General features: G+C 50.8%; 2 protein-coding genes across 8 annotated transcripts in view; one reads left to right on the top strand and one right to left on the bottom strand.

Moving 5' to 3' along the window:
• The window catches only part of UBN1 (ubinuclein 1), a 29,873-nt gene extending 13,134 nt beyond the window's left edge, over positions 1–16,739 (top strand). Inside the window, exons 9-18 of one of the 7 annotated variants that reach the window (XM_064725444.1) lie at positions 1,014–1,143; positions 2,426–2,544; positions 3,016–3,138; positions 3,923–4,066; positions 6,763–6,813; positions 7,872–7,914; positions 8,217–9,440; positions 10,803–11,055; positions 11,341–11,430; positions 14,343–16,739. In XM_064725444.1, coding sequence (XP_064581514.1) covers positions 1,014–1,143; positions 2,426–2,544; positions 3,016–3,138; positions 3,923–4,066; positions 6,763–6,813; positions 7,872–7,914; positions 8,217–9,440; positions 10,803–11,055; positions 11,341–11,430; positions 14,343–14,395 — 2,230 coding nt within the window. In that variant the 3' untranslated portion in view covers positions 14,396–16,739. The other 6 variants (XM_064725446.1, XM_064725448.1, XM_064725442.1 and 3 more) reach the window with 6 other exon arrangements.
• A 679-nt stretch (positions 16,740–17,418) lies between these two features.
• PPL (periplakin) overlaps positions 17,419–21,695 on the bottom strand; it is a 28,824-nt gene continuing 24,547 nt past the window's right edge. Inside the window, exon 22 of the mRNA XM_064726043.1 lies at positions 17,419–20,962. Within this exon, the coding sequence (XP_064582113.1) occupies positions 18,278–20,962 (2,685 nt within the window). The 3' untranslated portion in view covers positions 17,419–18,277. The remainder of the gene's footprint in view (positions 20,963–21,695) is intronic.

Below are 21,695 nucleotides of genomic sequence, written 5' to 3'. Positions count from 1 at the left end.
AAAAGCCAGGCTCCTAATTTGTGTTTGATTGTGCAATGGCTTTGGGTTTGGCACATGCTGATCTCTCTCATCTGCTCACTTGGAAGTTGAAACCCAAGGGATAAAGTTTGATTTTGTGTTGTCCTGAATTCCACTGCCACAGCACCTGACATAACCAGTGTGCACTTCCCATTTTATTGCCTGATCCTCCTGCCTGCAGGTGCCAGGGGGAGCAGATGAGACTGCAGACTGCCACCTGTTCCTTCTCCAGCAGATTCAAAGCACAGCTTGGGATAAAATCTGTTGATTCTAGAATCCAAAGAACCTTCACACAGTTTACCTTGTCCTTCATCCCTCTGTCCCTGTTGGGGAAGATGAAAAGGAAAGCCTTATAAATATGATTGTCTGGCAAAAGATTTTGAGAATATAGAAACTATAAGCGAGATTGAAATGAAAGCAAACTTTGAGGTCCCTCAGTTACTGAACAACTGAAAAACAATGGCATGGCCAGCTGAAGGTGATCCCCTTTTGATGGAACAACACCCTCTGCTTGCAGACAGGCCCAAGGGTCAGAGCAGACCCTACAGCTTGGCAGAAGGGGCCCAAAGAGGAGTTTATAGGGTTTAAAATGTAACACAGTATGGTGATGTAATGATTCTTATAGGCTGTATGGAAATGCTGTAGGATTTGTATCTTGTACTAGATTGGTTAGTGAGAATTAGAATATTCAACACAGAAGAAGATTTATTGTATTGTAATGGGAACCTCGCTCTCTTACCCCCTTACCCTCTCTCCCCCTCTCTCCCCTCAGCCTGCTCTGAGCTGTGTTTGGCAGCTCCCAGCAGGGCCCTGCCCCAGGCCCTTTGCAATGAACCCCAAGTTCCTGACCTGGCTGCAGAGATCTCTGTCTCTGTCCATCCCCACCGTCCTACCCCTGACACTCCTACATGTCCCTGCCTCCCAGTGCCCTCAGGGTGGCTCTGGTGGCTCAGGGCTGGCTGGCAGTCCTGCTGAGGCTGTGTTTTTGTCCCCAGCATCGAGCTGCAGACGCGGGAGCTCAGCAGCCAGGTGCGCTCGGGGGTCTACGCCCACCTGGCCGCCTTCTTCCCCTGCAGCAAGGACACGCTGCTGAAGAGAGCCCGCAGGCTCTACCTCTACGAGCAGGTGAGGAGGTGCCACCGGGCCTGGGGGTGGTGGCCCTGCTGGGGGGTGGTGGCCTTGCTGGGCACAGCGTGGCTGTTGCTGTCCCCAAAGCGCTGTGTCCTCCGTGGGGCACCGGCTGCGTGGGGGCTGGAGCTGGCTGGAGTTTGGTGTCCCAGCCATGGGAACATTTTGGGGGTTCTGTGTGGCAGCAGCTCTCTGGCCACAGAGAGAAACACACAGCTTTTCTCTTGGAGTCTGTGGCTGAGATGACCCCGAGGTGTTGGAAAGTCTCTTTGTCCCAGCCCAGAGATCAAAGGGAGAGTCAGGATTCTTCAGCTGTGGTTTTCAAGGTTGTTTAATCTCTGTTATCTATCATTCTATCTAACATTCTTTTATTTGTTATCTATCTATTTATTTGTTATTCTATTTATTTGTTATTCTATTTTTTTGTTATTCTATTTATTTGTCATTCTATGTATTTGTTATCTATCTAACATTCTTTTTCTGACCTGCTGAGGTCTGTCTAGCAGGGTTGAGGCACACTGACCGCCCTTGGGGTGGTGTTATCTTTTTATACTAAAAACTACCTGTACTTTATTCATAATAATGTTCAAATACCTATCACCTATGTTAGACAGTGTGTTTCTACTCTAAACCAATCCAAAAGTGCCACCATCACCCAGAAGCTGGAGGCTAAGAAGAAAGAAGGGCAAGGCACACCCAAATCCCCCCATCTTGGCTTCTGAACCCCCATTCTAAAAACCTCAACATTTTACTTTTTCACCCTGTGACAAATTAAGTATCATTCTACTTAAACTTTTGTGGCTTGTAAACCTTCACATAAAGTTGGTAATTTTCTCCATGGGTTAAAATCAAAGCCACAGGTGTCTCTGGCTTCATGCTAAGGTCTCTGAGTCCCCTCCCAGGGGCTCGAGCCATCCAGGGCAGCCAGAGGGGTGTTCTGGGTTCTGACACTTTCCCAGGCATCATTCTGGGAAAAACCTATAAGAATATCAGAGAAAAGAATGAGAAACAATTCTTAACTTACTGCTCCTGCTATTGTGAACATGTGTAATGTGGAATGTCTAATGGAGATTTGTTTACCAAAGGATGATTTGTTAATTAACTAATGGTGACAATGTTTTAATTAAAGAACTAATCAATTCCTCCTGTAGTGAACTGAGGTATAAAAGTATAGGTTTCTTAATACAGATTATTGCTCAGGCTTGTGTAAATGCAGGGAGTGTGTGTGAGTTACCAGGCAGTGGTGGCTGTTGTGCTGACAGCTCTGTGCTCGCTGCAGGGGGGGCGCCTGAAGGAGCCTCTGCAGAAGCTGAAGGAAGCCATTGGAAGGGCCATGCCAGAGCAGGTGGCCAAGTACCAGGAGGAATGCCAAGCCCATACTCAGGCCAAGTTTGCCAAGTAAGCTCCCCATTTGCTCATTCCCCCCTCTGTGGCTTTTCCCAGCAGGCTCCCTGTGGCCTGGGCTGCTCTCCTGAAGTTTGCTGCCTCTTTTTGTTCCGTGGGTTACACTTGCTGATGGGCCTGACTGAGCTGTGTGTGCTCTTTGTGCTGTCTGTGGCCATGCCAGCTACAGCAGCACTGATGGAACAGAGCCTGGCTGAAGGGTTTTGCATGTGCAGGCATGTCCTTGGGAACATGGCAGCCTGGGCACAGTCAGGCTGCATTAGTCCCATCATCTCTGTTACAAAATATTGGGAGATTTCTTAACCTTCAGCCCATAGCTCAGCTTGCACCCTAAGCCAGAGATTGCTGATACTGAGACCCCTGTCCAGTGCTGTTCAGAGATACTTAATCTACTTAATACTGCAGATTAAGTATCTATTTGTACCTGCAGGATGATCACTTCCACCTTTTCTGTCTCCATTTTAGGATGCTGGAAGAGGAAAAAGACAAAGAACAGCGAGTTTGTTCTGATGATGATGAGGATGAAGAAAAGGGAGGGAAGCGTGTCGCGGGCCCACGGAAGAAATTCCAGTGGAATGATGAAATCAGGTTTGAATAACTCAGATATTAAGCAAATTCATGACCTGTCTTACTCTTTGCAGTTGGCAGTGAAGCATTTTGGAGTCTGTGTTTTGTTTACAAAGCACCTGTAGGAGCAGTCAGCGTGGAGGTTCGTGGTGTTGGTTGTGGAAGCCATTTCTGCATTTATTGCATCTCACCCTGAAGCTGATTTCAGGCCCAGGCTGACCCTGAGAGAAGTGCTGAGAGCCTCTGTGCAGAGTCCAAAAGAGAATCAGATCTTTGGGAGCAGAAGGGATTCAGCTGAATTGCTGGCATCCTACAGCCCAGACTTTGACATGCCCAGGTTCTGGTTCTGGAAGCAGTTGAAGCTGTTGGGTTCTGCTGCCCCTGGAGTTGGGGCTGACAGAAAAGGGAGTGCTGAGAGCAGGGGAGAGTGACAAAGGGTAAAAGGAAAATCAGTCCTGCTGTCTTTTTCTTCTTATTCTGGAACAAATCAGTCTGTGCTGCTGATCCATGTAGGACACAGCCAGCTGTGCTTCCTTGCAGAGAGGTTCAGTGCTGTGGTTGTTACTGGTGCCTGTGGCTCTGGCACTGGTTTGCTGCCTCAGCTGCTTCAGAAGATCACACTGGGAAGGGGCAACAAGACTTTTCTCCCTGTGCACACACAGACTGTGCCTTTCCCTTCTCTTTTCCTGAGGAGGCAGTGCAGGGTTGTGTCTTGGTGAATTTATCCAGCCTGGATAAAGAGAATGATCTCCAAGTGGGAAAGGTCAATCTGCATAACTGTATGTGAAATCTTCCTGTTCCTCAGGGAGCTGCTTTGCCACTTGGTGAAGATTAAATTGGATGGTTATGACCTTGACAAGAATAAGGCTCAGTCTCTAGAGGATTATGTGAAGACCTTCCTAGAAGGAGAGGTGAAGCCCCTTTGGCCAAAAGGCTGGATGCAGGCCAGGTGAGCAAGAACCAAGGGATTCCTTGTCCCAAGGGACCTGGGAAGGCCATTAGTGCTACCCTTGCTCAGGGAATGGCTGGCTTCAGACTTAGATCAGAGTGCTCAGGGCTTTGGCATGTGGAATTTTGGAAATTCCCAAGGATGGAGTTTACCACAGCATCTCTGGGCTCCTGTTCTGGTACTTGATCACTCTTCATGAGATCTTTTCTCTTTATTTCCTGTAAGAATTCCCCTTGCTGCACTGAACTGAATATTGCCTGCTTTTGTTTTTTACTGTGCACCTTTGAGAGAGGTCTGGCTCCATCCTGTTCCTGTCCCCACCACTCTTTAGGTAGTGGAAAACTGCCATTAGACTCCTCCTGGGGCTTCTCTTTTTCCAGGCTGAGCAAACCCAGTTCCCTCCACCTCTCCTTGGCTGTCCTGTGTCCCTGTTCCTTGGGATGTTTCCAGTTTGCTGGCATCTCTCTTGGATTGTGGGGACCCTGAAGCTGGGTCTGTGTCCAGATGTGTCCTCCCAGGTGCTGATCAGACACCTCTGCAGCAGTGCTTCCCTTCCCTTGCCCCCCAGGAGCCCCAGGCCCTTTCCTGCAGGGCTCTGCCCAGGGCTGTTCCATGCCAGCTGCAGGACTTGGTGCTGGATCTCACTGAGCTTCACAAGGTTTGTGTTGGTCCCTTTCTCCAGCCTGGGAAGGGCCCTGAGGATGGCAGCCCTGCCCTCTCCCCTGCCTCTGTCCCTTTTCACCTCCCAAATGCCTGAGTGCAGCCAGGGCTGAGCAGCCTTGGTGCTATGGTGGTGTCACACAGGTGCCACTGGCAGTAGAACTGGCTCTGAGCTCAGGCCCACAGGCCAATCTCTGCTTTCTTGGCTCTGTATCACAAAAGATCCCTTTGTAATCACAAAGGATACATTTTCCAGACACTTTGGGAACTCTTCTCTGGAGTATTCTCAAAACAAGGCGAAGTAGAAAAGTTGTAGGGGCTTATTTAAGTCAGTAGAATCTGGTGTGGTTTCTGCACCCTCACTGCTGTTTCCTGCTCTTTCCCACTCTCCATCATCCCTGCCCTGAGCTGGCAATGGCAGAGAGCCACACAAATGGCACAGTCCCTCTGCTGGGGCTGTCACCACCTTCTGGCCTGCTTTGTTTTGCTCAGTACTTTCAAAGCAAGGACAACTCTGCAGTCTTACTTTGGAATCTTTAAGGTTCCTTCCAACCCAAGCTGTTCCATGATCTGTCTCTGCATTTCACCAGTGCTGTTTTCTCTGCTGGGTTCTCTGCTGAATTTGCCTTCTGGGTGTTGGGGGGTGAAGGAAGATGTAGGTAGCAGCTCCTGAGAGCAGTAAGTATGAGTGGCACATCAGAAATGCACTTGGAGAAGTCCATGAAGGCTGTTTGGTGCATGTGCACTGGAAGCTCAGTGCTCAGCATGGTTGTGGTGTGGTGGTGCAGGAGCTGAAAGGTGGCATGAGGAGGTGGGAGAAGATTCCTGCTTAGTTAATGAAGATATACCCAGCCTGAGGGTCTCAGCTTGCCAAGTTTTAAACACTTTTCTTTGAATAAATGGAAATTAAAATCTTCAAGTTTGATGGTGAAACCATTCTTGGGCATTCAGGTGTTCACAAAGCCTCAGTGTAGGAGGCACTTCCAGTGGAATTAAGGACAGTAAGTAATACCTCAGTAAAAGTGGATTTCCTGGTTGCTTTCCAATGGCTGAAGGACAATGGTTTCTCCTGCTGGCACCTGGAGTTGGACTTGATCTTTCTGGGTCCCATCCAACCCAAGATATTCTCTGACTTGGTGGTTTAAAGACAGAGGGTAGAGTGACAGTCATGGGTAACAATTCCTTGGATAAGTCAGCTTGATTCACTGTCATCATGGTCTCAGAAGTTCATCTGTGAGAGGAGCTTGAAGGTAGAGACTTTCATGGATGAGTTAGAGAGATCCTGCCATGAGTCTGTTTTCTCCATTAGCACTAAGAGGTGATTAACAGAATGTTAGGTTAACATAAGCTTGCTTTTTAAGAGAAAAAATAAGACAAAAGTCTGTTAATACCAGCCAGGAATCCCATTCCATGTGCCAGTACTGAAGGAATGTTTGTAGCTCCTCCCTGCCATGTAGGAGGGCAGCTGAATGGCAGCTGGTTTGGATCAGAGTGTTTTTGGGGGAGACTCTGCTTTACCCTCAGTAGTGCAGGCTTTGGATGAAGCTCAGTCTATGGCTGTGCTCAGTGAGTCCTTCCAGCAAGGGTTGTGGTGTACAGGGTCACCTCAGCTCCAGGCTGGGCACAAAGGCAGCACAGACCCTTCTCTCCTTCACTGCTGCCTGAGAGGCACGGGAAGGGAACTTTCTCCCTGCAGGCTGAAGAGCTCTTGGATGATGTCTGGCAGCAGGAAGGCCCTGAGTGATGATCCTGCCCCTCAGTTGGCTTTTTAAGCTGGCTGAGCTCTTTCCTTAGGCATTGTCCAACCACTGCCTCAGTGGCCTTTGCAGTGCCTACAAGCATTGCTGCCCAGAGAGAGAACTGTGTGGGGCAGCTCAGGATGATCCTCCTGGCAAAGGGCTGAATGTTGGTTTGCTCTCTGTGGTTTCAGTCTCACCAAGTCCCCTGCAGTGCTGTGCAGCTCTGTCTCCAGTGATCCCAGCTGCTCTACTGGGTCTTGCTGGATATCACTTCTCATTGCTCTCTTCCCTTCTTAGGACACTGTTTAAGGAGAGCAGGCGTGTGCACGGACACCTCACATCAGTCCTGTGAGTATCACAGCCTTCCTCTGGAGTGACAACTGCTCCTCTCCATCCCTGGGGCCTGGGGGATCCTGCAGGAGCACCTGAGCTTGCTTGGCTCCCCCTCATAGATCAGTGCTGCTTCCTTTGGGGAGGTCTAGGGACAGCAGCTGCTTGTGTGTGACATCTCCCAACACTTCCCTCAGGTGCTTTAGCCTTCAGCAAGCTCAACAATAACAGCTTTAAGGCCAGGTTAGCTCTGGTTCTACAGCCTGGAGTGAAGCCTCTGTGCTGGGCCTGGGAGGCTCAGGGAGGTCAGGTGAAGTGTGATTTCTGCAGCCTGTTCTGTTGGTCCTTGCTGGGTTCTGCATTCCCTCTCTCTTGCTGCCTGGTTCAAGGAGGGGCACCATGAGCTCACACTGATGAAGGTGGGTGCAGCAGGCTCACAAGAGCCATCAGAATCCACCTGGGCAGGGGCTTTAATCCAAAGGGTCTCGTGGATCTTGCTGGTGGTTGTTAACAGATGAGGACGTGGATTTAGGCTGGTGTCAGTTGGCAGACTGTCCTGTTCTTGGCACTGGTGAGTGAGGGGAAGTGGAATAGGGTGTGGAGTCATCCTTCCCCCAGCCACACACCCAGCAGCTCAGGGGTGTCTTGTACCAGAGATTACATCTGACCAGATCTGTTCTCTGGGAGTTTGGCAGATGCTTTTGCGTCTTTTGCTTCTTCTGGGAACCAAAAAGAAGGGTGTAACTTCTGCAGAACAGTCTCTGTGCCAGTTTCTCTCTGGGCCTCGCTGTAGGAGGGCAGCAGTGGGGTCCTGCAGCTGCTGCAGATGTGTGTGTGGGTGTTTCACTGCTCTGCTGCCATTCCAAGGCTCTGCTCCACTCCCTGGTGGGAGTTGGGGCTTCCAAGAGCAGCAGCCAAATGTCATGTGCTTTTGAATCCTAGCAACCTGAGATGCTGCCTCTGTTCCCTGCAAAGACTCAGTGGATCATCACCAGCAGGGCCCAGGAGTGCTCCCTGGCTGGCTCCTTCCCTGGGGCAGTCACTCAGCCATGTTTCTCTTGTCTTCCTCCAAACAGGGCGAAGAAGAAGGTTATAGCTCCTACCAAGGTGAAAGTGAAGGTGAGTTCTGTTTTCTGGTTCTCAGGGTTGGTATGTGCCAAATGGCAAGTGACTGCCACCCTGAACCCTGTGTTTGAGCTTTGTATCAGCTCCTGTGAAATGGCTCTGCTCAGTATTTGGCTTGGAAAAAACACTGGAACAGCAGCTAAAATTGATGGCAGTGGCAGCTGGGAGGGAAGTGGGAGCTCATGGGCACAGAATATGTGTGTCCTGCCTTTTATCCCCAGATTGTGAACCCTCCCTCCCCTTCTCAGCAGTAAACCCTATCTCTCCTGACTGTGCTTTCTGTGATGTTGTTCCAGGACTCTTCCTGCAAGCCAGACAAGAAGCTGTCGGTGTCTGTCCCCTCCCTGCACTCGAGCAGCACCTTGGCCATGTCCTCAGAGCCCCAGGGAGGAGCCCTGGGCATCAGTGCCCAAACCAGGGAGCTCCTGTCGCTTGGGACAGCCCAGGCTGCCAGCAGCACTGCTGCTCCTGCCACCTTCAAGGATGATTCCTTGGATGAGGACTTGATTCACAACCCCACCTCCTCCCTGGAAGCCGTGTCCAAGGAACTGGCTGTGCTCAACAGCAGGGCAGCAGGGAGCCCTGACTTTACTCTTCCTGCAGCTCCAAAAGCTGCACCAGAGAAGATCCCAGCTCTTGCATCCTCAGAGGAGAAGAGGACATTTCCAAAGCCCAACCCTTCCCCTTCATCGTCCTCCGGTTCCCTCCAGTCTCCTCTAAACTTCCTCGCTGAGCAGGCCCTGGCGTTGGGCCAGTCTTCTCAAGACAAGAAGACAGAGAACTCTAATTACAAAGAGCATTCCTGCCAAGCCTCCCCCAGCAAAATCCTTCCTGATGCCCACCAGGCCAAACAGAAGCACCACAGCGTGGTCAGGCCAGGCCACGGGCCGCCGGCCTCGGCGCCGGTGCCGGGCGCTCAGGTGAAGGTGTTCCACCCTGGTGCTCAGCTCCAGAAACCCTTCACCTCCCCAGCTCCCTTTGTCAAACTGCAGAATCCCAAATCCTCCACCCCCCTGCCCCAGCGCTCCCTCCTCCAGCAGGTCAAGTCATCAACCAAAGCTCAGAGCTTCCATTCCTCCGTGTCCCCAGGCAGCACCCAGAACTCCAGCAGCTCCCACAAGGGCCAAGGCTTGTCCTCCTCCTCTCTCAGCTACGCCGGGAAGCACTTGAGCGGCTCCGGCTCTTCAGGACAATCTTACAAATCCCCTTTTGTCGCTGGCTCCCTCTCCAAGCACGGGGCTTCTTCCAGCAGCTCCTCTGGAGCTCCTGCCAGCCAGGGCAGCTCCTCTGGGACTTTGCTCCCCGGTGTTGCAGCCCCGTCCCCGGGCTCGGCCTCGGGCCGCCCCGCCTCGGGCTCCTCAGTGAAGAAACCTCCCGTGGCCCAGAAGCTGACCCTGGTGGCACCTCCTGGGGGCTCCAACGGGGATTCCAGCGGGGGCACCCAGGGCGTGGCCAAGCTGCTGACCTCGTCCCTAAAGCCAGCTGTGGTCAGCAGCACCGCAGCCTCTACCTCTGTGCCGGTAAGGGGGCCCTGCTGCGCTGGCAGCTCCTGCTCACTGCTGCCCTGAAGGGAGGGGGCACTTCAAAACAAAATCTGGAATGACTCTCTGGATTTCAGCTGCTTTAGACTAGGAAGGTGTGGCCTTTGCCCTGGGCTTGCCCTCCACAATTCCAGTTTTCACTTTCAGCTTAAATAATGCCTTAGCTGAATAAATAGTGTGCTGCCTTCCAAAGGGCAGTTATTGCCCAGGCTATGTCATGGTCCTGCCCTGGCTCTGTGAGTTATGGGGACAATAGGGCTCTCATTTGGATTAAGAGAAAGCACAGTAAGGTAATTTATCACAAGAGATAAAATTCATTGCATAAACTAAAAGTATAATGATGAATTTACTATTAATTAGATCTACAAACTTAGCCTTCTTTAAATTATTCCAAGTCATTTTAGTATTATTGCCACTTTTGTCATGACTGGCCCATAGAATAAATAATCTGTGGTTATAGAACCATGGAATTATTCAGGTTGGAAAAGCCCTATAAGATCATGACTCCAACCACTCCCCCAGCACTGCCAAGGCCACCTCTGAGCCATGTCCCCAGTGCCACATCCCCATGGCTTTTAAATCTTCCCAGATGTGGTGATTCAACCCCTTCCCTGGGCAGCTGTGCCAGTGCATGACCATCCTTTCCGTGGAGAAATTTTCCCAATATTTGTTAGGATAGAACATTTCAGGAAGGACTTCTGGGTTGTCACTACAGACTTGTGTTATTACAATATTAATGATATAAGTGGTTTCATTTTTATCTATAGCAAAAAAGTAATAGTTCCTAATGTTATATCAATTTGTTGTTGGCTGCTCATGCCTGCCTTCCTTTGTACCCCATGGAAAGAGCTGGGAAATACAAGGAGTGTGTTTAAATGGAAGGCATGTACTGCTCAGCTGATGCAGCTTCTCTGTTCCTGAGCTAGAGAGCTCCTCAGTGGTGCCTGTCTCCATGAGAGAGATCCTAAATAACCTCCTGGGGTGCCTTGGGTGTCACACCTCAGTGCCTGGAGTTGTCAGCAGTGTGTGCTGCCATAAGTGAGTGGGAAGCAAACCCCTGGAACTCACAGGCAGTGTGGAAACTTTTCCTCTGCCTTATGGAGGCACAATTCCCAGCAAGGGAGTCATGGAGGCACATCCAGTGTGGCCACATTCAGAGGAGCTGGCTTGCCAATGTCCATCTGCAGTGGCCTCAAGTGTTGCCATCTCTTGGGCCCTGGCTGGGAGGGTGTTTTTCCAAGGGGGAATTCTCAAGCATTCCGTGTTTTGCAGATCTGTAAGTTGAATGATGCTGTGCCTTGATTCTCCCTCTCCTGACTGACCTTTCCCATTGCTTTGCAGAAAGGAACTAGTGGAGCTGTGCTGCTAACAAGCTCTTCCTCCTTAAGTGTACTGGCTCCATCCTACAAGTCCAACAACCCAAAGCTGCCAGCTGCCCTGAGCTCCACCCCGTTAGGTATTATCTCTCCTATTCATTCTTTCCCTCTCCATGTCATCTCCTTCAGTTCCGACTCCTCCCCCAAAGCAGGAGTTTCCAAGGATGCAATAGTTACAGGACCTGCTCCAGGAACTTTCCACCATGGCCTCGGGCACAGTGAGTATCCTGCTGGTCACCTGTGTGTCACCTGTGCTGTCACCTAGACCATCAGTGCTCTGCTGGGCTGCCCCATTGCACACCAGCCCATCTCTCTGGCTGTTGCTTCGTGCTGTGCTCCCTGCTTTTGTATCTCCAGCAGTTTGGAGAACATCCCTAGAGCTCACCCAGAAGTGCCAATAACTGGAACCCGACCTCTGCTAACTGCTGCAGCTCCTCTGCTCATTCTGTCTTGGATGTGTATTTGTTCCTTTTTCCCTGTCCTCTCTTTGTTTTTCTCTCTAGGTCTTCTGGCTGGTTTGCACTCCAGCCCCCACCACGCAGCGCCACTCCCACACTCTGCCCTGGCCACTCACTTACCACAGAGTTTGCCAGGTAACTTCTCAGATGTGTTTGTCCTTCTGCCTCGTGAGTCTCCCTCTATCTCAGCAGATCCAGGGCTGCAGCCAAAGGGGTTTCCATGTTTTCCAGCTCTGTGCTTGTCTCTAATGCCTCTCTGAGGTACACAGTGAGGGGCTGGGGGAAACCTGCTCTGCTGGAAGCTGTCCCTGCCATGGCAGGGGGTGGAATAAGATGGGCTTTAAGGTCCCTTCCAACCCAAACCATTCCATGATTAGGAAGAAATTCTTGGCTGTGAGGGTGGGCAGGCCCTGGCACAGGGTGCCCAGAGCAGCTGGGGCTGCCCCTGCATCCCTGGGCAAGGCTGGGAGCAGCCTGGATAGTGGAAGGTGTCCCTGCCATGGCAGGGGGTGGAATAAGATGGGCTTTGAGGTCCCTTCCTGACAAACCATCCTGGGATTCTGTGGTTTCTGGAATGATGAGTCCTCAGTGCTTACAGCAAGTGTTGCTTCCTGCAGATACTCTGAATTATCCTGCCAGGATGAAAGCTGTGCCTGTTTGCACAGCCTGCCAGGACTGCCCTGGAATGAATATTCCAGCTCTGGGGAGTTTTGTTCCTGGTGGCCTACATAAAATGTGTCAGACCAGACTGTCTTGTGTCTGTGCACTGAGTTAATTGCCAGCATCTCCTTCACAACAAGTTTGTAGTGTAAATGCAGATTGCTCCTCTTGCTGCTCACAACGTGAGGATTTGGCAGTTAAGCCTGTTCCTGCCCCAGTTTCATGCCTGCAGAAGTGATGCATAAAACAGGAGTTTTCCAAAGAAGAGAAGTAAGGAAAATTGAAATTCAGTGCCAGCAGATCATTCTTACCTGCTCCAGGGATCTGCTTATTCCCCTGATAATTCCCATTTCTGCTTTCTTGGGTGTGTTCTTTAGCACTTTGGTGCAGTTCAGTGCCATTATCTTGGACCTGCTCCTGCTGGGATGACCTTCCTGGGCTAAGTGAGCCTGATTTAGGGGTGCTAGCCTGGCCCTGTGCTGTGTGCATGGATAACCATGTAACCTCCTGGAGGAGTCATGGAATCAAAAGCCCTTGAGTGCTGAGCACGGTGCTTGTTGGCTGGAGAAGGAAGAGTGTGTTGTGCTCTCAGGAAACTGCAAAGAGTTGGTTTGGTTTGTTTCCTCTGGTTAAGTTTGATGTGGGTTGTGCCATGCTGGTGTGGCAGAGATAAAGAAGGTCCTGGCAGTGATCACTGGTGGGACAGAACCTTCCTTCCTGTTTGTAAATCACACTTCTGGAATGAGATCAGACATAGCACATGGCTTGTGGAGTTTATTCCATGTCACTGAGGAGCAGCTCTTTGTCCCTTTAGTTTAGGGAGTTCAGAGTGATCACTGTTGTTCAGAGGGCTTATAACAGAAGAATTTTTTGATGAATTCTTCAGCAGGGTGCAGGGCCAGAAGACAAAAGACCACTGGGAATAAGTGAAGGAGAATTGACCACGGATCCAGCTCAGCAAGGACCTCCTTTCTCACTTGGTGTTTTCACTTAAAGATTGGGGATGGAGCCTGGTGCTGCCATCTCTTGGAACATTCCCAGTTCTGGTGTTTTGGAGGAGAACACAGCAGATATTTAAGTGACTCCCATAACCTTAAAATGAATTCCTGTGTTTTGTGGCACCAGCTGTGTTTGGCTGTGCCAACACCTGCCCACAGCTGCATTGCTGTGTCTGAGCACTGGAGCTGCCTGGGAGGTTGCTGCAAGTGCAAGGAAACGTTGATGCCTTAAATAAAAGTGCTTTTATGTCCATGTACATCCAACAGCCTCTGAGCAAAGAGCATCCAGTGCTTGCCTGTGTGTGGTTGGTGCTTGTGTTGCTGGTGGAGGTTCCTTGTGCTGGGAATGTGGAGATGGGATGTGCTGGGCTGAGCTCTTGCATGCAGAGGAGCTGTTGTTGGCCTGGAGGAGAGGCTGCTGCTGCACTGCTGGGTGCCACTGCTGCTTAGCTGCACGTCTCAGTGCTCCCATTTGTCCTTCACAGTCTGAAGTGGTGTTGATTGCTCCTGGAAAACTTCTGCTTCCTTAAACTTCCTTCCTTTTTCTCTCTTTAGTGCATTTTCTCTTGTCCTCCACATCCATTCCTTTCTGTTCCATCAGTGGTGAGATTCCTATGGATCCTGTTGCTATCAGTGGGCACCTAAAGCCTTCATTTAAAAAGCACCTAATTAAATAGTTCAAAAAAATAATCAATAAAGCACTTAAAGCCCTAGCTAAAAGGGGTTTCTAGGTGAGGGGTTGGCCTCTTCTCCCACACAACCAGTGACAGGACAAGAGGAGACAGGGGGAAGTTTAGGTTGGACATCAGGAGGAGTTTCTGTATGGAAATGGTGGTCAGGCATTGGCAGGGGCTGTCCAGGAAGGTTTGGAGTCCCCATCCCTGGAGGTGTCCAAGGAAGGCCTGGACACAGCACTCAGTGCTCTGGGCTGGGGACAAGCTGGGGATGGGTCACAGGTTGGATTCCATGCTCTTGGAAGTCTTTTCCAACCTCAGTGATTCTGTGATTACAACAGCAAAAATGTACAACAGGTTATTTCCAACCACCTTAGGGGCAAGGCAACCACAGCATGTGTTTTGGGATTCCTGGAGGGGGAGGTGTGGCAGGGGGGATTTAGAGAAGGGCACAGGCTGAGGAGCTCCCTGGCAGCTGGGATTGTGCCTGGGGCTTCTGCTGGGAGCCCACAGGGGACCCTCAGTGCTTCCCTTGTCCCTTCCTCAGAGGCTGCTCCAGGGCAGAGATGTCTCCAAGCACATCCTCTTCTTCTCTTGGTGCTGGGAAGGAGGAGTAGGTCTGTAGGTCTTTCCAAACTCTGTGCAGAGGCCTGGCTGTCCCAGCTGCCCTTTGGGGGGTGCTGAGCCCCTTCCCAGCTGTTTTATTTTCTTTCAGATGCTTCTCAGCTTCACGGCAAAGGGTCCAATGCACAGCAGCGCAAGTTGTGACGCCTGCAAGGAGGGGAGCTCCAGCACCCATAGGATAAAACCCAGAGGAACAGCTCATGGACTTTGGATACCAGCTGTGTCTTTTGATTTCTTTTTTTTTTTTTTTCCTTTTTTTTCCTATTTCTTTTTTTTATGACAACTGGAGAGACTGAACTGCAACAAGGAACTCATCGGGGCATCTGCTCAGAGGCTTTCAGAGCTGAGCCCCACACCTGGGGCCACCTGGAGCCATGCCCTGATGAGAGGAGCCTTTTGTAGCACTGTTCATTGCTGCTGCCCTTCCTGCATTCCCTGGCACTGGCAGGAGCTGGAACTCTCAGGGAGGCTGGGCTGGTCCTGCAGTGGATTCCCACCCTCCTGTGTCTGTAGCTGCCAAGTACCTCCAAGTCCAGTTACCTCCTTGGTCTCCCTGTGGAGGGTATGAAAGGTGCTTCTTTCTTCTGCTTTGGATATACTTGGATAATTCTAGCACTGCCAGTGCTTTCTTGAAGACATTTGAGGAACTTTCCAATTGTACTATAAAACTGTGCTACACTTCATTGGAGGATTTAACATTTCCTGTGTGGTGAATCTGAGGAACCACCTGATGTTCCCCTCTGGAGGAGAAGGAAGACTCTCTAGAGACTAAAGACATTTTTAGATGCAGTCATCGACTTTTAGAATTCTACTTCTTTTGAGTTTTTGGATTTTTTTCCCTCCAAAGGGATGCTTTTTTCCTGCTCAGTTTTATCCTCATTGCCATCGAATGCATTGGATTGAATGGGACACCTCTTAGCATGTCACATGGATGGGAAGACATAATTCCAGTGCCTTTTATGGTGGAGCAAGAATGGACTAGTGACACACATTTCAGCCCTATTTTGTGTGCTCCTCAACCCTTTTTTAATCATTCTGTATTTAAAATGTATTCTGGTTTATTTAATAGAGCTTTTTATGGTTGCACATCAGAAGAAAAAAAAAAAAAAAGCTGCACTGTCTGGACTTGAGTGGTGACCTGGTGACTGAGCACAGTCCCAAATCCAGCAGGAGCACCAGTTCCCATCCCAGTCTGTGCAGGTGGGTCCCAGGCCCTCCCCTAAAGCCATTCTTTCCTAGGGTTGTGAGTTAGGATCAATTTGGTGGGCAGAGGGAATGAGTGAGATGAACCAAGGTCACGACCTGTCCAATGAATTCCAGAGAAAAGCACCTCAGTGGTGCCTGCACCAGGATCATGTGCTCAGCACAGCTGCAGGGACCGGGACCAGCTACAGTCTGGGGGTGTCTTCTCTTGTCCATTTTTCACTTCAGAGCTAAATACTCCCCCTGTGCACCCCCTTTCAGGCTAAGGGCAGGCTGGGGCTCCACCTGAGCTTTCTGAGGTTTGGTTTCCTGCTCTGCCCAGTCTGTCTTCTCTCAGGCCCCCCAGCCACGTCCCAGTTGTGCAGGGGTAGTGCTGATCCATGTAGAATTTACTGGTATTCCAAGGAAAAGCTTGCAGCTTCCTCCTTGAGCTTTGGGGAAGGATGCTGAGCCCAGGATGCCAGCAAATGTCTGCTTTAGTTTCCTCTGGTTTTTGTTAAGATCTGAGAATGACTGTTTTCAATTTCAGCTGATACATAACTGCCCGAGATCAGTGAGTTGATTGTATTTCAAATTAATGGACACAGCTCAGATTTCAAGTCTGTTTACAGAAAATACCTAGGTTGTAGCAGAAGAGCCAAAGACAGAACTGGTGTGGGTCAAAGGAAGCACAGCATTTCTTGTTGGACTCTGAGCAGTGCATGTCGTGTGGTTCCTGTTGAAGGCCTCATCCTGAGCGGTGCTTGGCACCTTCACCTTGCCCTGGGAGCTGAAAGCTTGGGACTCCTGGCAGGACAGGGGCTCTCAGTGAGTGACCTGAGGTACTGGTTCTCCTCCCTCTCTTTGCTTTCACTTGAATGCTTCTGCTGGGAAGCCCCCGTGTGCAGAATCTCTCCTTCTAGGAATTTAGCGAAGCCTCTTGCCTCAGGGAAACGTTTATGTGGTGGAAATTCTGTGGGATATTTTTTCTTTACATGCTATAGTGAGTGAGTGAGTGGTGTGGAGCAGAGTGGCAGCAAGGCAGGCCCACGCAGAGCAGCTGATGGGGAGCCAGGCTGGCACCTCTGCCTTGGGGAGGCAACTTGCAGCGCTTCCAGGATGGAATGGGGAGGGATAGGCTCCCATGGCACTTACCTGGGGATGGCAGTTCCTTTTGGCTGTAAGAGCTGCAGTTTACTATTCTATTTTTTTTTATGTGTGTGTTGGCACTGTCTTGCTGAAGATGGTGGGGGTGGTATGAAAAATGTTAATCTTGTACAGAACAACTCAATAAATTGTTTCAAACTTTCCAAAACGCTTTTTTCCCCATCTCCTTACCTCTAGTTCCCTGACTTTGCTCCCAAGAATTTCTATTGCAGCTTGGATGCTCATCTGTGAGTGAGTAATGAATTATTGACTCTTTTAAAGTCTCCCGTGTGGTGAGTGAATGGCAGCTGTGTTACAGCTGTTGCTTGGGTAGGAATGTTTCTTCTCATTCCCTCTGTTCCTAATGGTTGAAGTTGGCCTCTGCTGGAAAGGACATGTGGGGCTCAGACCCTGCAGGACCAGTGAGATCCTCCCTGATCCCTTCAGTCACACCAAGGTAAAATAGTGGAGTTAATCCCCAGAGCCAGCAGGGATAAGCAGGGAATGCTTATGATGCTTCTGTGGACATCAGAGCTCCCCAGGGTTTGGGATTAGCTGAAATTGGGGCAAAAGGGAGTGAATGGGCTCTCAAAGGTACCATCCCAGTGAAATCCACTGTTCTGCAGTCACTCCCATTCTTCAGTGCACTTCACTCCCATCCATTGCTGCTCATTAGTTCCAGCTTCAATGCTGCTCCAGCAATTTCCCCTTGGAAAAGAGCCAACAGCTAAAATGAGTATCTTAGTGTTTTAATTCTGACTCCTGAATGGCATCTTCTTGTACACCCAAAGATCAGGAGGCTGCCATAATTAATGAAAACCAAACACCTTCTGATTGGAACCACTGCATTTTTATTTTGTACTATAAATAGAATTCCCCTCTATTCCCCATTCCCTTACACAAGTAAATGAAACATGTAGCTGCATGTAACTCCATCCAGGAAAACACCAGCACTAACAGCTTGTAACCACGAGTGAAGGAGCTGCCTGTGGGAGGCCCTCTGCATTGGATTCCCCTGCATGCTGTGCACAACCCCTTGTGTCTGGTGGTTCTGCCATCTCTTCATGTCCTTTTCCTTGACCTCTGGGGTGTGTGAATGCTCCTCCTGGATCAGTGGCTGGTGCCATCAAAATATACCTTCATTCTTCCCCAGCAGCACAGGCACAGAGGTGAACAAATGGTGGTGGTGAGTCTTGGCGTGGTGATTCTGGGCTGAAACCTTGGTTTCCACAGAGCTGGTTTTCTCAGAGGATGAGCCCATCATTGAGTCAGTTGTCCACAGTGGGACTGTCTGGCTTATCACCATGCAGCTGATGTAACCAGCTCCTGCTGGTCACCTCGGACTCACCTGGACCTTCAGTCTCTCTCCTGACACAGCTTCGTGCACGACTATGTGAGTTGGAGTTGAGGAAACTGCAGGTTCTACTGAGTCTTTTGGACTTAAGGCACTTCACTGTCCTAAGGCTTTCTCTTGTTTTCTGGTAGGCAGAGAGGAAGAGGGGTTTCAGGAGGTTGGCAGATGTTTTCCACTACGGGCGGTGTTTCTGCAGTGTGTGACAACAAGCGGAGTGGCTGCGTAGCATGGCCGGGGCAGAGGCTGTAGCGGTTTGGAAGAGGCGGAGGAGGGCGAGGCTTTGCAGTGATCTGAGTGTCTGCAAGGTGCTGCAGCTCTCACTGGCTGCTCTTGAAGTGAAGTTTCTAGAGTGGAGCGAGCGCTGTGTAGTTGCTTCCGGACACCAAGACTGCCAGCTCCTGGATGGACATCTCCTTGTTGAGGTAACTGTCGTACTGGGCCGCCGTGAGCCTCCCGCTCTTCAGGGCGTCCTCGATGGAGAACTCCCTGCCAGACTTCCTGTCCAGGATCACAGACGATTCCCCGTTGGGACCCTTTATTGAGATCTCCTCCCAGTCACATTCCTGGCTCTTCAGTTTGACAAACAGGCTCCATTCAATGAGGCCAAACACGTGAGCTTCCTCTGGAGACATCTCTTTCCCGGTGTCGGGGTCGATGACCACGATGGAGCGCCTCAGGTGGTTCTCCCGCTGCTCCCTCTTGATAGCCACTGTCTTCAGGCGATTCTGAAGTTGCTCAATCTCTGCATCTTTTTCTCTGGATAACTGCTTCAGATCCTCTAACTCTCTTTCCAAAGCTTGGAACCTGGAGTCCAGGTTTATCCCACTGTCCACGTGGGTCATGTTTCTCAGATCCTGAGCTTCTGTTGCGGTGAGTTCAATCTCTGACTGCAGTCTCCTTGTTTCCATGAGTAGGTTCTGTTTCTCGAGGTGGAGCTTGTGGTTTTCCTCCCTTAACAAGTCTAGTTCCTTTGATGACTTGGAGTTGTTGAATTCCACCTCGGACAGCCTGGTTTCCAGGCGGTTGATATCTGCATCCAGCTCCCTCTTGCGCCTACTTTCTTCCTCCAGGTTGCTCTTCAGCTTTTGAATCTCGTACTCCGTGTCTCCTTTGTCCACTTGGACACTCTCTGAAAAGACCACTTTCTCCTTCACCTCCATCTTCTCCAAAGAAAGGAGCTTCTTTCTCAGGGCTTCTAGCTCAGTTTGCAGGACTTGCCTGCGGTGCTTCTCTTCTTCTAACTCCAGCTTGAGGAGGGAGTGCTCCTTCTCCTGCTGGGGATCTTGCTGAAGGATCACTTTCTGTTTCACAGTCACTCGTTCTGTCGTTTCTCTTTCCTGTTCTTCCAGCTCGTTCAGCCGGATCCTGAGCCTCTGCACCTCCAGCTCGGCCTCCCTGCGGGCCTGTCTCTCCTTCTCCAGCTCCTCCAGCTGCCGCTCCAGCTCGGAGCGTCTCCTCTGCAGCTTGCGCAGCTCCTCACGGAGCCCGTCGATCTGCTTCAGTTCGCTCTCGATGCTCTGCGAGAAGGAGTTCACCTCAGCTTTCAAGGCAGGATCCTGCTCATACTTCACTACTTCCTGCTGGACCACCTTCTCCTTCACCTGGGAAAGTTCTTCCTCCTTCAGTCTTACTTTTTCTTCTTGGAGAAGCCGTTCCCTCTCCAGGTCAATGTGCTTCATTTGTTCGTCTGCCAGCTGCACTCGCAGCGACTCTACCTCCTCTCTAGTCTTGGGGTCTTCCCGAAACTGGAGGATTTCTTGAACAACTTCCTTCATTTGCACTTGAGGTTTGGTGTCTTTCAAAGCTTGTATCTCTTGTTTCAGCTGGTAGATCTCCAGGTCAGCTCTTTCGATAGCTCCGGTCCTCTCTATGATTTCCTCCCGGAGTCGCTGTAGCTCCTTTTCAGTTTCTGGATCATTCTTGTACTTAATGACCTCCTTAATGACTTCTTTGACTTCCACCAGGGGCCCTCTGTTCTTCAGAGCAGCCAGCTCATTCTGGCAGCTCTTCAGCTGTTCGTCCCCACCGCGGTACCTCCTCTCCTGCTCTACCAGCTCCAAGCGAAGGTTGGCAACTTCATTCTCAGCCTTGGGGTCTGGGCGCACAATCTCACGCACCTTCTCCTGCACAACCACCTTGGAGTTCTCCTCCTCCAGCAGCTGGATCTTCCTGAGCAGCTCAGCCTTTTCCCGCTCGTTGGAACGGCCCTTGGACTTCTCATCTTCGTACTGGCGCCGGAGCTCGTTCACCTCCCTCTCAATGGCCAAATCCTTCTCCACCTTCAGCACCTCCTTGACGGTGATTTTGCCCTCGGCGATGGCCCGCTCCTTCTCCAGACGCTTGAGCTTTTCCTGGAGGAAGCTGAGCTCTTCCTCGTGCTTCTGCCGAAGGGCGCTCTCCCTCTCCTTGGTCTCCTGCAACATCCGGAATTCCATCTCCAGCTGGGGATCGTTCTGCAGCTTCAGCACCTCCTTCTCCGTCACCTTCTCCTGCTCTTTGTTCTTCTCGCTGGACAGCACAGCAATTTGCTGGCGCAAGAGGATGACTTCACTCTCCCTGGTTCCTTCCTGCCTCCTGAGCTCTTCCAGTTCCTCTTTGAGCTTCAGGATTTCAGCAGCTTGAGCCTTATCTTGTTCAATCCTCAGCACCTCTTTCACTATGTACTCCTGCCCTCCTTCCCTCTTCTCGTGCTCCAGGACTCGCAGCCGGATTTTCAGAGCCTCCAGCTCGTCCTGGAGCGCCTGGTTCTTGCGCTGCTCCTCTGCCAGGTTTTGCTGCAGTCTGTGGAAACTCTCCTCCAGCTGGGGGTCAGGCACCTTCTTCACCAGTTCCTTCTTCACCAGAGTTTCTTGGGGCTTCTGGTTTTGCAGGTGGACAATGTTGTTCTGAATGGCTTCAATCTCTGCCTCGAGCTGTTGCCGACGCTGAGTCTCATCCTCAAGCTCTTTCTTCAACTTCCAGACTTCTTCCACAGGCCTTACAGACTTTCTGGTCTGGGCAAAGTCTTGTGTCACCTGAATATCTGGCTGCTGTTGTTGGCAAAAGGATCAAAAAAAATTAGTCCAAAAAAATCCAGTTAATCACACTTTTGGTGCTTATCATCACAGAATCATGGACTCATTTAGGTTGGAAAAAACCTCCAAGATCATCAAGTCCAACCTGCGACTGATCTCCACCTTGCCACCCAGCCCAGAGCATGGAGTGTCACGTCCAGTTGTTCCTTGGACACCTCCAGGAATGGTGGAACACATCCACCACTCTCTGGGCAGCCCCTTCCAAGGTCTGACCACCAGTTCAGTGAAGAAATTTCTCTTGATGTTTAACCTGACCTTCTCCTGGCACTTGAGGCCGTTCCCTCTCCTCCTGTCCCTGCTCTGGGAGCAGAGCCCAACTCCCCAGCTGTCCCCTCCTGTCAGGAGCTGTGCAGAGCCACAAGGGCCCCCCTGAGCCTCCTTTGCTCCAGGCTGAGCCCCTTCCCAGCTCCCTCAGCCCCTCCTGGTGCTCCAGCTCCTTCCCAGCTCTGTTCCCTTCCCTGGACACACTCCAGTGATTCCATGTCCTTCTTTTCATGAAGGGCCCAGAACTGGACACAGAACTCCAAGTGCCTCAGCAGGGCCAGCACAGAGGGACAATCACTGCCCTGGTCCTGCTGGCCATTCCTGACCCAGCCCAGGAGATCGGAGCCTCCAACAAAGCAACAGGAGGGAGCTGAGCTGTGGCAAACCCTGAGCAGGGAGCATTTGCAAACAGACCTCTCTGTGG

This window comes from Zonotrichia leucophrys, chromosome 14, assembly GCF_028769735.1.
Source record: "Zonotrichia leucophrys gambelii isolate GWCS_2022_RI chromosome 14, RI_Zleu_2.0, whole genome shotgun sequence".
Lineage (NCBI taxonomy): Eukaryota > Metazoa > Chordata > Aves > Passeriformes > Passerellidae > Zonotrichia > Zonotrichia leucophrys.
Note: the sequence above shows the minus strand (reverse complement) of the source record. Positions and strands in the feature narration are given on the sequence as shown.